Source organism: Mauremys mutica, chromosome 12 (genome assembly GCF_020497125.1).
Source record: "Mauremys mutica isolate MM-2020 ecotype Southern chromosome 12, ASM2049712v1, whole genome shotgun sequence".
Taxonomy (NCBI): Eukaryota; Metazoa; Chordata; order Testudines; family Geoemydidae; genus Mauremys; species Mauremys mutica.
Window position 1 is genome coordinate 63,897,956 of NC_059083.1, and position 16,876 is coordinate 63,914,831.

At 36.5% G+C, this 16,876-nt stretch overlaps 1 protein-coding gene across 7 annotated transcripts in view; it reads right to left on the reverse strand.

Moving 5' to 3' along the window:
- TBCD (tubulin folding cofactor D) overlaps window positions 1–16,876 on the reverse strand; it is a 266,851-nt gene that overhangs the window by 97,211 nt on the left and 152,764 nt on the right. For all 7 annotated transcript variants that reach the window (XM_044983298.1, XM_044983304.1, XM_044983301.1 and 4 more), the window contains exons 19-23: window positions 15,124–15,204; window positions 12,145–12,218; window positions 11,227–11,344; window positions 9,583–9,643; window positions 7,227–7,249 (exon numbers count right to left, since the gene is read on the reverse strand). In XM_044983298.1, the coding sequence (XP_044839233.1) occupies window positions 7,227–7,249; window positions 9,583–9,643; window positions 11,227–11,344; window positions 12,145–12,218; window positions 15,124–15,204 (357 nt within the window). The remainder of the gene's footprint in view (window positions 1–7,226; window positions 7,250–9,582; window positions 9,644–11,226; window positions 11,345–12,144; window positions 12,219–15,123; window positions 15,205–16,876) is intronic.

Consider the following 16,876-nt stretch of genomic DNA (forward strand, 5'->3'; position numbering starts at 1 on the left):
AAGCATTTCACTAAACTGACACAAAGTATCAACCTACTTTTATTTTAAGTGTTACTGTAGTGTTGGCACTTCCTTCTCTCCCCCCGCCCCCCCCCCCAAAAAAACCCACACACTATCTGCAAATTTCATGACCTACCTGAACGTGCTTCCTTCAAGGTTTATAGATCAAATTCAGACCTTAAACAGACTGCTGCAGTACCAGTTTCCATTAACCAACTACTTTCCATACAATTCTGGAGCCTTAAAATGCTAACTCAGTTCTACAGAAAGTGACTTTTTAATAGGAGCTCAGTGTAATTCAATTAAGTTCACACACTGGGGTAGGAAATCCCTTGCAGGAGAGTTGGAATGGTAAAGCTCCCAGATCTCAGACCTAATATTTATTTGAACATGAATGTTTACTTCCACTTTATTTAGACCCCGATTAGAACCAAGTAACAGTACTTTGTTTTTAATTTACATGCAAATTCAAATTACTTTCACAGAATTATTTTTAAAGTCTTAATTTTGAAAGAAGTTAGGAATCTCCTTTTCAAATTACAAGGATAATGTTACATGGAGTATTTTAGAACTGAACAGCTTCTATGGCATCATAAGCAGCAAGTGTTATTCAGGTGTCTGAATACATTCAATCTGGAAGTTTTCCAGAAAGCCAAGAACCTCTGCTGACATACAGTATTCCATATTAGCAGTAGTCTTGGATTAATGGTGATTTACATGGTCTTTGTTTAATGGAAACTATTAAACAAGTCCTGCCATGCTTTCACAACACCAGAATCCCAAGTAATATGCTTCCCCCTTCCCAAAATTTAAAAAACTGCTATCTGACTTCCAACTTTAGGTGCACGTATACACAATATCAAAACAGTTCATACTTTCATTATATAAAGCAACTGCTCACTGATATTCATATTATTTGTTGATTCCGTTTTGACTTTAGGCTACATTGTTAATGAACATCTATGTGGAAAAGAATTTACAATCTTTTCTTCACGTGTTACACATATTAGAATTTCTTCAGAGAAGTTTGCAGCTCACCTATTTGCTAACAGACCTAGAGTGCCAACTGAGGATAATTAAACATACTTAAATAATAAGTATTAAAACATTAGTAGCATTCTCATGTGCACAAATTCTTCAAGTGGTACAAAAACACTACCAATATATATGATGGTCACCATTACCTAAAAAATATAAGTATAAACATAAATGTACTATACTGAAAAATGTTAAGAGACTTATCAAGCCAGATTAAGACTGGAATCAAGCTTGGACATTTTAGCTCTGAAGTGTTATTTATAGAATAGGCAGAACAAATCTGACAATTAGAAATGCAGACAGTAACTACTTTGATATGAATCTCTTAAAACATAGGTTCATCACAAAAATAAATTATACACATTCAACTTCTTAAGGGACTTTGTCCACTCCAAATAGAATTACAGGAATATTTTAAGGTTTAGTTTATACATTACAGGACTGCAGAAATACAAATCAGTGTGATCAATAATATTTTCAGTGATCATGTCATCTGTATAAAATATTCCAAACTGAGGTGCAGGGAAAGTAGTTTTCAGTGGTCAGAATAGCTTAGAATCTGATGGATTTGTTATGCTCATCTTCAAATGATGTGGAAACTAAATTAGGCTCAACGAACACAGCCAACCAAAGGTCACTGAATCACAGACCTGGATTTGGATCATAGGGGGGAAAAAAACACTTTTTTTTTCCTGTAGACACAAGGCTATGGGTGAAATCCTGACTCTACTGAAGTCAATAGTAATTTTGAAAATGATGTAAACAAGAGTCCTCACTTTTTGCCTCCTTTTCAGAAATCTGACAAAAAAAATAGGTTTCCCTGAACACAAAGAAGATGAGAACTAGCTGATCTATATGCTAGTAGAGGGACCTACCTTTCATTGCTACTAAATCTATTTGCAATCAGTCTTCCTTCTAGCAACCACTGAAGTCTCATTAGACATTACCCTATTTCAAAACTTGAAGGCTGATATAAAATACTTTGCTTGTAGATATAAAATACATCACCACCATCTCAATATCAGTTTAAACAAAAAGTAGTTCTGGAAGACATAAGGAAGAACCAGTGTTGCTGGGTGTAAAATTATTTGAAAATTATTTGGATTTGTGGGAATTGAAAGAGCAATCTTTTCGCAAGACTGGAATTTGTCTCCCACTAAGTTTATATGCCTCAGTGTCTTTCACTGGGATGCATGCCAAGAGACATGCTTGCCCTGAAACTACTGAGATTTCAAAGACCTTTGAGGTTGTTAACAATGAGGCAAGCTTATTATCCTTAGCCTGGTACTTGCTGATACCTGCAGGCTGTCTTACCCTCTCAACAAGAAATATCCTAGACTTTTCATTGCAAGCACAGAGCTTTTGCAACACTTGAGCCATGTCTAGGAGGGTTGTTAGGGAAAAAAGGGTGGGATCTGGAATACTTGATTTGGAAGTTTTGTCACCCCAGTAATCAGAGCCATGATACATACTTATATTTCAACTCATTGCAAAACAGCTGTGCTTGATCAACCAGTTCTTAAAAGTTAGGCAAGTCATCACATTTTGTTGCATAAGGATGCTGCAACAACAGCTGAACACATTAGTTAACACATAAGGAACGATCCCAACACAGAACATGATAGTCTAAACTCAAAGTTCCATGTTTACCATATTACAAATGTGAAATACCTTCTTATATATGTAGCCATCTACAACATACAGACAGTCTCTGAATTCAAAGCAAAACAACATGCAGTATGTGGCAACAAATAACTCAAGGAAGTGGGAGTTGCTCTTCACTAAAATGGTTAATGGTGGCCAGATACTTAACATAATTAATATTAACAAGGAGGAAGAAATGCAAGCCAAAATTGGGAAAGAACAGGTTAAATTATATATAGATAAGATAGATGTATTCAAGTAGACAGAGCCGGATGAAATTCATCCTAGGGTACTTAAGGAACTAGTTAAGGCAATCTCAGAACCATTATCAATTATCTTTGAAAACTTATGGAAGATGGGTAAGGCTCCAAAGGACTGGACAAAAGTCAAACATAGTACCTATCTTTAAAAAAGGGAACAAAGAGGACTCAGAGAATTATAGACCAGTCAGCCTAACTTCAATACCCAGAAAGATGCTGGAACAAATTATTCAACAATGAAGTAAGCACCTAAAGGATAATAAGGTTGTAAGGAATAACCAACATGGATTTCTCAAGAACAAATCATGCCAAACCAACCTAATTTCCTTCTTTGACAGAGTTACTGGCCTAGCAGAAATGGGGAAAGCATGATGTATCTTGATTTCTGTAAGACTTTTGACACAATCCATGTGACATTCTCATAAGCAAACTAGGAAATGTGGCTAGATGAAATTACTATAAGGTGGGTGCACAAGTGGTTGAAAGACTGTACTCAAAAAGAGTAATCGATAGTTTGCTGTCAAACTGGGAGGGCATATCTAGTGGGGTCCCAATTACTTGAATAATGTAGTGGTGAATATGCTGGTAAAATATATGTATGGACACCACGCTGAGAGCAGTTGCAAGTACTTTGGAGGATAGGATTAGAATTCAAAACGACCTTGACAAATCAGACAATTTGTCTGAAATCAACAAGATGAAATTAAATAAAGATAAGAGCAAAGTACTTAACTTAAGAAGGGAAAAATCAAATGCACAAATACAAAATGGGGAATAACTGGTTAGGTGGCAGTACTGATGAAAAGAATCTGGGGGTTATACTGGATCAAATATTGAATGTGTGTCAACAATATGATGCAGTTGCAAAAAAGCTAGTATTCTGGACTGCATTAACAGGAATGTCATATGTAAGGCATGGGAAGTAATTTTTCTGTTCTACTCGGCACTGATGAAGTCTCAGTTGGAGTACCATGTCCAAATCTGGGTGCCACACTTCAGGAAAGATGTGGACAAACTGGAGAGAGTGCAGAGGAGAACAACAAAAATGATGAAAGATTTAGAAAACCTGACCTAGGAGGAAAGATTAAAAAACTGGGCATGTCTAGTCTTGAGAAAAGAAGACTGAGGAAGAACCTGGTACCAGTCTTCAAATATGTCCCCTGAAGATAGGACAAATAGTAATGGGCTTAATTTTCAGCAAGAGAGATTTAGGTTAGAGATAAGGAAAATCTTTCTAACTCTAAAGGTAGTTAAATTCTCCCTTCCAAGGGAGCTTGTGGAATCCCCACCATTGGAGGTTTTTAAGAACAGGCTGGACAAACACCAGTCAGAGATGGTCTAGGTTTACTTGGTCCTGCCTAAGTGCAGGGGCCTGGACTTGGTAACCTCTCAAGGTCCCTTCCAGCCCTACATTTCTATGATTCTATGATTAACACTATGCATCATGGCATATTCAGCACTGACTGAAACCTTGAAGGCCTAGTAAATACACTGTTAAGTAGTATAAAAGCCAGAGACAACTATCTGGAAGAGGCACAGCAACTTCAGCTTGTATTAATACTCTACTCATCTCTGAATTACCATGTTACCCCAGTCTTTATGGCAAGATATAAATCAGCTTCAGAACTGGAGTCAAGAAATGAGTTACAAGTTAACGTTCAGAATCTCTCTTCAACCTGATGTTTCCTCAAGAGTCTCAACAATCAGATGCAAAAAGATGCCTTTTAATGAAAAGGATCATTATTTAAAATGTAACTTTATTCAAAGCTTCTTTGATAATGAATGCTACTACAATGCCTCAAGTGCATTACAATAACATCCCAGCTAACAAGAAAAGGTATCAACCATACTTTTTCAAGATGAACACCACACAGAGTAGATTTAAAGTGCTTCAAATATAATAAGGCTTTTGGGCAGAATTAGTCAATACCATGTCTAAAGGAAAGGAGAATGTAGTCAAATACTGAATTTGTGTAGACTTAGTTTAACTTTTTCATGACACAATAGTTAATCTACAAAAACATTTAAGTAGGAGGTAAGGGAGGAACTAATGTATGAAAAAATGATTAATGAACCAGAGGGCAGGGAGATCGGTCTTAACAGCATATAAAAATAAAGATCTGATTACAGCAAATGTATTACACAATATCTCAATTTCTGAGACAATGCAAAATCTTGTTTGCATATTAAAAAACATGATCTGCCCTATAATTCTTCAGGCATAACTTAAGTCCACAGTTCATAATTAGGTCAGTCTTACTAATGGTAATCATTAATAAAAGGCTAATTTACATGTAATACTAGGTAAAACAATGCCCCATTTACAGCATTAGGACTTTTACTAAATCCTACATGGGAGATACCAGGTGTATGAAAAGACCTTGAGATATAGCTGACTAGCAAGTTCATAGCCTCTCATAATATACTTTACAGCTATTAAAACTTGTTAATTACCACTTTTTAAACACGCTACTCTTCACACTTTACCTTAACTTCATTTACTGGCAGGCCTTTGCAGTTTTATTGTGAAACTACCTTATTCAACATGTTAAAATTCATTAGCGTCAGAAAAACTAAATATTTTATTATAGTTTCACTTTTGTCCAGTATTAAATATACATTTATGACATTCATGAATGCATACAAAATCTTTTGAGGTAGTTTAAGTTTAAGAACCAGAAAGATGGAAATCAAATTCACTCAGGTGAAGCAATTTCATTTTCAACATTCTTACTGGGCCTTGTTATACCCTGAAGATTCCAGGGAGTCATTTCTCAAATGGAAAGCATTATGTGCAGTAATTACTCTTCATCAAACAAGTTCAACTTGTTCCACCAAGTGCTTGCCTAGTCATACCTAAGTCAAATTGCTGGTTTGCTTTTAGAACCTGAACCAAAGGTTTATTTTTCTTAGGCAATTTAAAAGAATTTTTTTACCCATAACAATAATATTTTTTAAATGTGCATTAAATTAGGCATATCTGTCTTGTATACAACTATTGCTTAGGGCCAATTATGGTTAATCAGGTATGCTACTTGACAGAGAATCAAATTTAGAAGCCTTATCTGCGATGAAAACATTAGTAGGCATCTTATAACACCAGTAAGTGCAAGATGTGCACTTTGTGACAAAAACAAAATTATACCCAAGCTCCACCCTGGCATTAAAGAATTTATAACAGCCAAAACAGCCACCCACAAAGCCACTGCTAACACGTAGCGTCAGTGTTATAAACTAAGGCACATTAAGCCATGAACTAGTAGAAGCTAGCTCAAATCAACAAGTACGACCTTTAAAAAGCAAATTTTAGTATCTTGAAACTGACAAATCCTAATGTGTTTTCATGGAATGGGAAACATTTTAAGTAATGTTACTGTCATAGATATCCAATCCTACACTACAAATGCACCAAGGGAAATAATACAGCATCTTGCAGTCAGATACTCCATGTCCAAAGAGCTCAGCTAGACAACATCAAGAACATACACCGCAGTTTTACTTAACACAAGTTGTTTATTTGGATCTTGATTCCCTTAGATCAAAGGGCCAAAACTTGAAGTCTGATTTCAGTGTTAACTCGCTTTTTACCCAAATTCTCACGCAAATTACCCTTTACTTACTAGAGGCTTTACTGAATAAGAAGTGAATGAAAAAAACCAAACAATTCAATAAAGCTTCCATCTGGCCCAAGAATTGAAAAACAGAATTGAACTTCTTGTAGCACTGCTGACAATCAATTAGAAAAGGATGCAGAAAGTAAAAATATAATTTGACTATAAGGCAACCTTTTGGCCATTTTAGCACTTTGTAGGATAAGGAGAGATTACAAATCACTTCTCTAGACTAAGTTCAGGAATGCAGAACTCAGGCATAGTAATCAGGAAGAAACAAACTACAAATTACTGAAGTTGTGGACTAGCAAATATGTGGCTTTATTTGGAGTTTTTTCCCCTCAGTCTTTGGCTCTGTCTGTCCCAATCCCATCTACAATACAGCATCAACTGCAGTTCTCACCACCTTTTAATTAGGATTGACCACATAACATGCATCAACAATCCCAATTCCAGCTCAACAATACTGGTTTAGTAAGAACGAAGTCCTAGGTATGGGCAGGGTCAAAAAGAATTTGAGTTTTCCCTTCCGTGAATTGAGGTTCTAAGGTATATTAGATGTAACATACCTATGTTACTCAACTTTTAAAAGCTGAATTTCAAATATTTATTGGGTCTAAACAATATTAATTGCCACAATGGACAACAAATGTTTTGGTTTCAAATTTCTTACCTGTACAACTGACGACTGCAAAGCTGCAATAAAACAGATGAAAACATTCGATTTATAAATTGAGCATTTTCTCCTCAGCCTAATGTGATTCTTGTGTAATACGTATTATGTAACAAAAGTGTTTCTTTAGGACTTGGGAATTCAAAGGCATAATTTGAAAAAAAAATGTTAGTATTCTTTCACAGAACTAATTTTCAAAAAAATATAAACTTTAGAGATCCAGTCAGAATTCATACTCAAGGTAAACAAATATAGTTCATTATTACCATCATTCCATAATCTGTTTGCTTCTGCATTTACACTGGCAGCTAGGTGCACTTTTTTGACACATTTGCGTTCAAAAATTTGGTCTTTTCAAATAAAGACTCCACATTGCAGAGTTTGAAAGAACACAGAAAAAAACCTCTGCTCCAAAGAGCTTACAAGGGACAAGTGGAAACAGGGGTGCACAAGAAAACAATGCTAGACAGCATTACGGGTTGTGGTCTCATCAAACCGGCTGCCTAACCACTGCCAAGTTTTTTTGGAGGCATCACAGCGAAGAGAGTTTTAAGGAGGGATCAGAAGGAGGACAATAAGATGGCTTCATGGGCAGTAATTCCTATGCATGAGGGGCAGCATACGAGAAAGTACAAAGGTGTTTGTTTGAAAATTTAATATGCAGGCAATGAAGGCTGGCTGTATTAGCCGACCAGAGGTAGGAGTTGATACCTCAAAGCATATGAGAGATGATAGATAGCATGTAATTAGGCTGTGAAATGTCCTTAAAGTAAAAACAACCAGCTTACATTTGATGCAATGGAGAAAGGGTAGCAAGAGGAGTGATGAAAAGAGGGTGAAAGCGATGAGCCAGGAAAGTGATTTTTGAAGGAGCATTACAAATGGATGCGAGTGGGACAAAATTACATTTGTCAGGGCCAGGGAAGAAAATGTTGCAAGATGATGAGAGCCTGGATTACATAAAGCTATGTGGATGGACAGGAAATGCAATATCCGAGAGATGTTATACAGAAAGAATCTGCAAGATTTAGACACAGCCTGGATGTGAGAATCTAGAGAGAGGCCTACACTGAAGATCAAAAAGGGAGGGCCGGGGGAGGGCTTGCAGGGAAGATTAGGAGATCTATTTGCCATGCTGAGCTTGAGCTAGTGGCTGGACATCCACAAGGAGCTATCGAAAAGTCAGGCCAAGATTTTAGTCTGGAACAGAAAGAAAGAAGTTCAGAATAGATGTAGAACTGTGAGTTGTCCTATGGATGACAGCTGAATGTATTTGCAAAGGAGATAACCCAAAAACAAGGTGTAGCAAGAGAAGAGAAGTAGATCAAGGGCAGTGCCGTGTGGAACTCCCACAGAAAGTTGGAGAGCAGATGAGGAGGATCCTCTGAAGATGATGCTGGAGGAGTAATTAGAGAGGTAAGAGAAGAACCAGGAAAAAAATGAGTCCCGGAAGCAAGGGAGGATAAGATTTCAAGAAGAGGAGTGTGGTTGATTATGTCAAAGCAGCTGACAGGTTAAAGAAGAGTAAGTCATTAGAGACTTTGGTAACAGCCATTTTAATTAAATGCAAGGGACAGAAACCAGGTTTGGAGAGGGTCTAGGAAGGAAGTGGAAGACAAGAACTCATTCAGTGAGCTTAAGGAAGAAGGTGGATGGGGCAATAGTTGCAGAGTCAAATGGGGTCACTGGTGGGTTTTCCATAAGATGGGAGAGACTAAAGCATGCTTGTGTTGTGAGGGGAAAGAATGACTAGAGAGTGAGAGATTAAAGAGAAGGGCAAGGAAGGGGATGAGAGTGGGTGCAAGGGAGGTGAGGAGATCGGATGGGGTCAATGGAGTAAATGGAGGAGGTTGAGGAGGAGAGCAAATAAGAAACAAGAGAGAAGAAGAAGAGTTGGAGAGGAAGGGCAAGAGGTGAGAGGGAAGGGAGAAGTTCATGTGGTATTTTGCAGATTTTCTTATTGAAGAAGTGAGAATCTGGGCAGAGAGAGAAGTGGGGGCAGAGAGGTGCCAGGGTGCAAGGAGGGAATCAAAGGTGGTGAAATGGCAGCTGAGATTTCAAATATGGGATTCAATTAGGATAAAGAAGTAGAGTTGCTTAACTAGGAAGATGGCAGAAGTCAAAGTGGAGAGAACAAATCTGTAGTGAAGTCAGTCAGCACGATCACAGGATTCCCACCAGACACACTCAGCAGCGAGAGAGCAGAAGCAGAAGAAGAGGATGTCGGGAGGAGGCCAAACATTTGCAGGATTTGGGGGAATTTTTCAAAAGGATAAAAAAAAACCTTTCAACATCCTTTGTATAAAATGAAACAACACACTTAAGATTCCAACAGCTATTTATACTTGGCACAAACCTCCAAATGGATCTGCTTAAGTCCCTCCAACGATTTTTCATTGAAATAATTCGTAACTGATCTGCAATGTTACAAAACGATTTTAAGTCCAAACATGGCAATTCCCTGAACTTGTACTCAGAAACAGCCCCCCTTAACAGACATATGTTGTACTTTTAAAGTGACAGAAAAAACTTAAAAGTTTATGACTAAGTGATTCTTGGAACAAATGTGTAACATTAATTAATGTTCATTAAATGGGTTTAGGAAACATACAAACAGCCTATTTTCCTACAAGCACTTAGAAGTATTATTTCTGCAGAATTATAAAATAACATTTTTGTAACAGAATAAGCCTATATGTAATGACATAATTCTAACATTTTTCCAATTTGGTTTCACCTTTAGGCAATAGCATTTTTGCATTCCCACTATTGTAATATTTAAATTGTCTGCATCAATTTCTAGTACTACAATTGCCAAATTACACTTTCTCTAGATTTTCACTTTAGTTCCAGACCATGAGACAGGTTTCTCAGAATCTCTGAGTAGAAACCATACTCCTCCAGAAAGAGGATTTTTTCCCACTCACCAGCCACGTTCCATTTTCATTGGTGGCAAACATAAGCCAGCTCAAGACTGATAGTTTCGCTTACTCTTTTAAACTCACTACCTTTAATAGATTTTCTTACAAAACATACTTAGCTTCTATGTACAATCATTACATTAATAAAATAATTTAATTAAGTACCACTGTTATACTGCTGACATGCACAAGTACTTTTCGTAACAGTGCGTCTGAACAACTTCAGGAGTCAAAAAAGCAGACCTATTTACTACCTACTTACCTCTTGTTCCCCTTCCTAAGTTCAGGTTCCCTGGGATACAAGAGTTAGGTTGGATATCAGAGCTTTGTTTAGTTTGTCTCATTTCTTCCAAACAAAATTCTGTAAATTCATTTGATTAATAAACACTTTAAAAATTTTACAGAATTTTGTTTCTTTACTTTTATTCAGATTTACATTCAAAGGCCTAACTATCTACTGCTTTGAATCTTGTGTAATTATTTATACCTATCAGTACAGAGTAAATTTAAAATGCTATTAACTAGTGTGAGTGAGTGGCAGATTACAATTGGGTAGTGTTTTACAATCATTTTGCACAGGTGTACACACCACCACCCATTCCAGTGAAGGCTGAAGAGAGAATAAGTAACTCCACCAACTAATTTATGGCAATCATGCTGGTTACATATGCTAAATTTAATATATATAAACTGCATTTCTGGACCAAAATTAAATAAGTGAAAAATTACATCAATCCAACTCAAATAGCAATGTGAGAAAAGGCGGAAAGATGCTTCATTCAGTAGTAGTCTGGCAAACTGTCGTGGTTAAACCACACTTTTGACAATGTCTTCTCTATTCTTGCTTGAGAGCAACCACAGGTGGTCTCACTTTCATGATTACTCATGGATTTAGATCTGAGGAATATAATCTCATCAAGTAAAGTGTGAAATCTTGGCAGCACTGATGAAAACAAACACAAATCACAACAGAAGAGAAGTTCTCTAAGATGGAGATTTTCATAATTATACTGGAGAGGTTTCTGAAAGATTATACATTAGAAAGAAACATGATAATTTAGATAATGTTGACTTTTTACCTATTATTCTCTGCTGCTAGTTTGTACAGTGCATGGGTGATCTCAGCACAGGCAAGAATGGCACCATGGCGAGTGTGTAAATCTGTGCCCACTGCTAATGGTAGCAGTCTTGGCAAAACTGCAAGAAATGAGATAAAAACAGTAATTACATATTACATGTAAACACTTCTGTCTAGAAATTAATGTGGAAAAATCATTTCTAGAAAAGTCATCTTCCCCAGAGCTGTATCTTAGAGAGATATAGAGCAAGAACATTTTCAGATTCCTAAATCTGAAAATCAGTTTTAAAAATGGGAATAAGATTTTCCTGTGTTATCAAAATACACCAAGAATTTCCATTTCCACAGTTAGATTTTTCAGTTTGGTGTAACAAAAATGGTTCCCCGCCCAAAGACACACTATGAGCAAATACTTCCTTTAGTTCTCTATTAGCCACATATTAAATGCATTGTATTATCTATCCTAACCACACATGTTGGAAAGATTTCTATAAATCTGTAGCTTGCTAGCTGCTACATGTGCTAGTCGAGATATCTTTGGATTTCAAGATGCTCTCAGTCATTTCTTGATTCTTTTTAGTTTATGCATAAAGTGGTTCTTCAGTTGCTTTAGACTGTTGTTTTAAACATTAGTCACATTACATTTTGGAGTGGCTTAAACCTGAACTTGAAAATTCTGCTGCCTTCTCCCCCTCCCCAAATTCCTAAATGTCACTGTAATTCATGAAAAGAAAGTTTTAACGTCATCAGAATTACAGCACCACTATACCCGGTTGTGGGGAAAATCTTGCTTAATCTCTTATTAAGCCATATTAACTTGTATTATGTTTAAGTCTTGTTTTCTTGGTATGTTTTTGCTATGTGCCCAGAGATGCTTGATATGGGGTGCTATATAAAACACAGACATATTGCTACTTACCCACATTTGTCATATACTCAGAGGCCTGTGGAGTGAGGTTATGCAGAGCCTTGGTTGACAGTTCTCGAATAACACTGTGGAGATTAAAGAAAGTTTTTTGTTCAGCTTCCATAAATCACTGTAGTATCAGTTACTGACTGCTGCTCTTCATAACAAAAACGGTTACATATTATGACCCCATCCTGCAACCAGATCTCCACAGACCAACCCCTGCACAGCACAGAATCCTGCTGAATTCAATAGGCTCCATACAGGCCTAGTAGGACACCCTTGTTTCAGGGCTTATTTCAGTACCTCAAGTTTCCTCTATCTTTTTGCGTGTGAAAGAATTTAACATTTTTCCAGCGAAGAAACGTATTTGCGTTATTAAATGGAGGAATGAAAAATGAATCCACTTCTCATATATTGTTTGAATGATATATATTGGGACGCTCTTCAGTAGATACTGTATCCCACACTAGCGCACACACACTAAAAGACCCTCAGAGGACACAAAAGGATAGAAATGTTGACTAAACTATAGGCTACACAATTATGTAAGAAACAAACATGCTCTGAAAAACCATGTTAAGGAAATCCACAGGTGCCTTCCACAGATAACGAGAAATGTTTTACCTTCATTTTTAATGTTGTTATTCTCCCTTGCTGATTACTACTCTTAATTCAGGGAGAGTCAAACTACCTTTTATACAGAATACTGGCTAAATTAATTTTTTCTTATGAGTAAGGAAATCAGAAATAAAAAAAAACATTTTGTTGCTGCAGATGTTTTTTGTCATGGTCTAGCAAAAGAAAAGGATAATTGTGGTCCCGGAGCAGCAAGACCATAGTTACAGCTTTTTAAATTTAAATTTACAGGTACCGAATTCTTACTTCAAATGTTGTTGGTTTTTATTTCTTTTTTTTTTAAAGAAAGAATATTGAAAAACCTAGTAAATAAGCTTAGACTCATTTTAAAATATGTATATCTAACAGCTCACAAACTCAATAAGATTAATCACAAAAGCTCTGTGTAACATATATATTATTAAATATACATTTTCACCACATCGTGCAATACCAATAATTACAAGTTGATGAATGGTGAGGGGGAAGTCAAAGGAAATCCAACATACACCAGACATGTACAAACTATTATTGCTTCACTTCTGTGTGTCATTCTATTTGCAAAAGAACTTTTAGCAGACTGTTTTGTGCAATCATTCTAGAAGAATAAACACTTGAGTTTGTTTTTTTTAAACATAATAGGTCAAATATCAGAAATCTTAATTTAAAAAAATCATCCATTCGCTCCAAGTATCAAAGATTCCATAACAATCAACATATTTTGTGCAACCTATTTTTAAAAATAATTCTTTACATGGAAATTAATCAACTAGTTTACTTCTCAGAATTGGTTTAGTCTGGGATTTCAAAAGGAGCCTAGAAGAGTTACGTGCCCAACTCCAATAGAAAATCCTTAGGCTTTTCTTAAAGATCAAGCCTTAAAATACACCCTCACAATTGTCTAACAGAAGTTTCTTCTTAGTCTACTTCTAACATTTCTTGATTCTGCAACACTTACAACACAGTGAAATTACAACAGAAAGGACAAACTTCTGAATTCTGAGTGTCCTATACAGACACATGTACGAACAAACATTTAATCAATGTGAACTTGAACAAAACCATGACTAAGACAATAAGTCTCACAAAGAGATAAATAGGTGCTTTGTTTTTTCCCCTTCATTTCTCCACGCCAAAACAAGAGATTTTAAGGAGAACACTGCTTAGCATTCCTGAAGTAAATTACCATTAAAAAATGTTTCCGATACTTAATTCAAATATCCAATCCAGTTGAGAGTTGTCATGTAAAAAAGCATGGCTAAAGTGTATGACTATCTATTTCCGCACCACAAATAAAGACACCACTCAATGTTATGGAATATGGCATTTTCCCCAAACATTAGTGGCCCAAACCAGGCAGCCTGCAGTTAGCTCTTGGCTACATGAATAAAAACTTAATGCTGAAAGAGACAAAGGGAGAGGAAAAGCAAAACAAATATGGATGGTAGCACCTCAGGGCTCATCCCAGAGCTTCCAGGAACATCATAATGAGCAGTAATAATAGTTTATAGTAGTGTTTCATCACATTTGTGTTATACATACACATTTCTATCTTCATGCAACAATGCAACATTTAACTTCACGTATTGATTCTACTTAATTAATGATAATTGTATGGTGATGATGTTTACACTCAGATGTACTATGTAATGTATTAAATAATGATGCGTTTTATTCATCTCCTAAAACTAGGTTTAAATGTCACGAAAACTAAAAACATGTTTTAAGTGAAGCTTTCCAACAGTGGGGAAGTGCCCACATTCACCTCCCTGTTGTTGAAAAAAATCAAAAAAGTGTTGGAATAATTTCATTATGTCCATGCAATCCATGATGTCATTACAGAGGGGGCAAATTTGAGTGCTGTTGTGACTCCATGAGTAAGTGAGAGTGCTCTTCATGCTAGAAAGTTTTGAGGCCCCTCCCCACATTGAAAACCACTGATGTAAGCCATTGCCTGCCCAATCAAATATATTAGCAATTCTAATATGTTAACATTTCTTTTTTAAAATGTTATCATTCATGAAAAAGAGTTATTACAAATTTCCAAGATTAAAAAGGAGCACAAATCTGCTAATACTTTTTAAAACAGTTTTCAAAGAGGCCTGTTTTATTTAAAAAATAATTACCATAATATGATTTTTAAAAGTTCTAAGGAATATGATTCAGTCCCTTAATCCCTGATTCAGGAAAATATAACTAGCTTTTGTAAGCCCCAGCACAATGGAATCCGATCCTGATCGAGGCTTCTAGTTCCTACCACAATACAGATAAGAACAAATAGACAACAACCACCCTTTCCCTTTAAAGAAAGATAACAAAAGAGTTCCAAAAAGTAAAATTTACAAAATATTAAGTTACGTGTTTGAAACATACCCATCCCAATGGTTGATCTTCATGTTAACCAGGTGGTCAATCATTGATTGTGTATACTCAGGAAAACTAGCAATGTACACACTGAAAAAGAAATAAGTACATCCATATATATAAAAGAGTACAAAATGTATATCAGTTTGAATTTTGGCACATACAGTAGAACCTCAGAGTTATGAACACCTCAGGAATGGAGATTGTTCATAACTCAAATATTCATAACTGAACAAAATGCTATGGTTGTTCTTTCAAAAGTTTACAGTTTGAACATTGACTTAATACCGCTTTGAAACTTTACTATGCAAAAGAAAAATGCTGCTTTTAACCATCTTCATTTAAATGAAACAAGCACAGAAACAATTTCATTACCTTGTCAATTAAAAAAAATCCTTTTTTTTTTTTTTTAGCAGCTTACGTTTAGCACAGTACAGTATGGTACTGGTGCTGCCTGACTGCATATTTCCAGTTCCAAACTGGTTGACTGGTCAGTTGGTAACTCTGGTGTTCGTAACTCTGAGGTTCTACTGTACTGCTTTGAAGATTTTGACCCCATTGTTTTTAATGCAATAAACAAACAAACCTTCAAAATGTACTACCTATTTGTCTATTAAAAGGGGTGCATAAAAACATGATATTCCATATTATGTAACATTCACAACACTTTTGTAAAATACTTTGAGATTATCAGTGAAAACCATTGTATACACATATAAAGAATTATATGATCAATAAATACTAGAAAAAATAAACTGCTTATAGATTTTACTGTTTAAATCCAATGATTAATACATTCTACATTTATAATTATTTTCAAGATTAGATTGGGGGAAGTGCTTTTTTTCCAAGTATATAGTACAGTATTATTATACTATATTGGCATAGTATGTGCATCATCCCCCTCTAGTGCTGGTGTACATGGAGGACAGTCTATTATTACTATGAGTTACTCCATTAGCTCAAGTGACCAAGATCTGTGCAGTGGATCTAAAGGTTCCAACTCTACTGCTGACCCACAGAGGTATCAAAAAAGTAAACTGAAAAACACCAACTCCATCATGTGGTATCAGGCTGACACCCACATACCTCTACAGGTCTGTCCACCTCCCCATTCCCGTTCCACTGGTTTCAGTCCCAGTCCTTTGCCCAGTCAATTCCAGTTCCCCAAGCTCCTCATCTGACTGCCCTACCTGCGGAATCCCATTCCCCAATCCCTGTTCCCCTACCTGGCTACCAGTCTCCTTGCCGAGCCATTCCCAATCTCCCATTACCCAGTCCCACTCTCCCTGACCAGCCAGGCCCCATCTCCTTGTTCAGACAATCTCAGTCTTTCCATCTCAGCCTCCTTGCCTAGCCAGTCTCAGACTCCCATCTACCCCAACTCCCAGTTCAGATACCCAGATCCAGCATGACCTGCATTTCACAGCTGCAATTGCTCACACCTGGGCTGGAACACACCCAATGCTGACAGAATGTTTGGGGAATTAGCTGCTAAAGTCTCTACTGAGTATGTATGAGGTGTGATTTTGTAAAGGCTTATAACTTGGCCAAATTTGGGCAGATTTTCACTGGAATGGCAAAAGGTACATCTCTGATACAAAGCCCCTCCCCTCCCCCGGCCAAATTTTAAGTGCCCGCTCTAAAGCATAGGTATCAGAGCTTCTCAAAAACAGTCACCAGATTTTTTTTTTTAAATGGACAAAACACTGTTTTTCATTGTTCTCAGAAACAGCTGAAGCATTACTACGGAAATTAGACA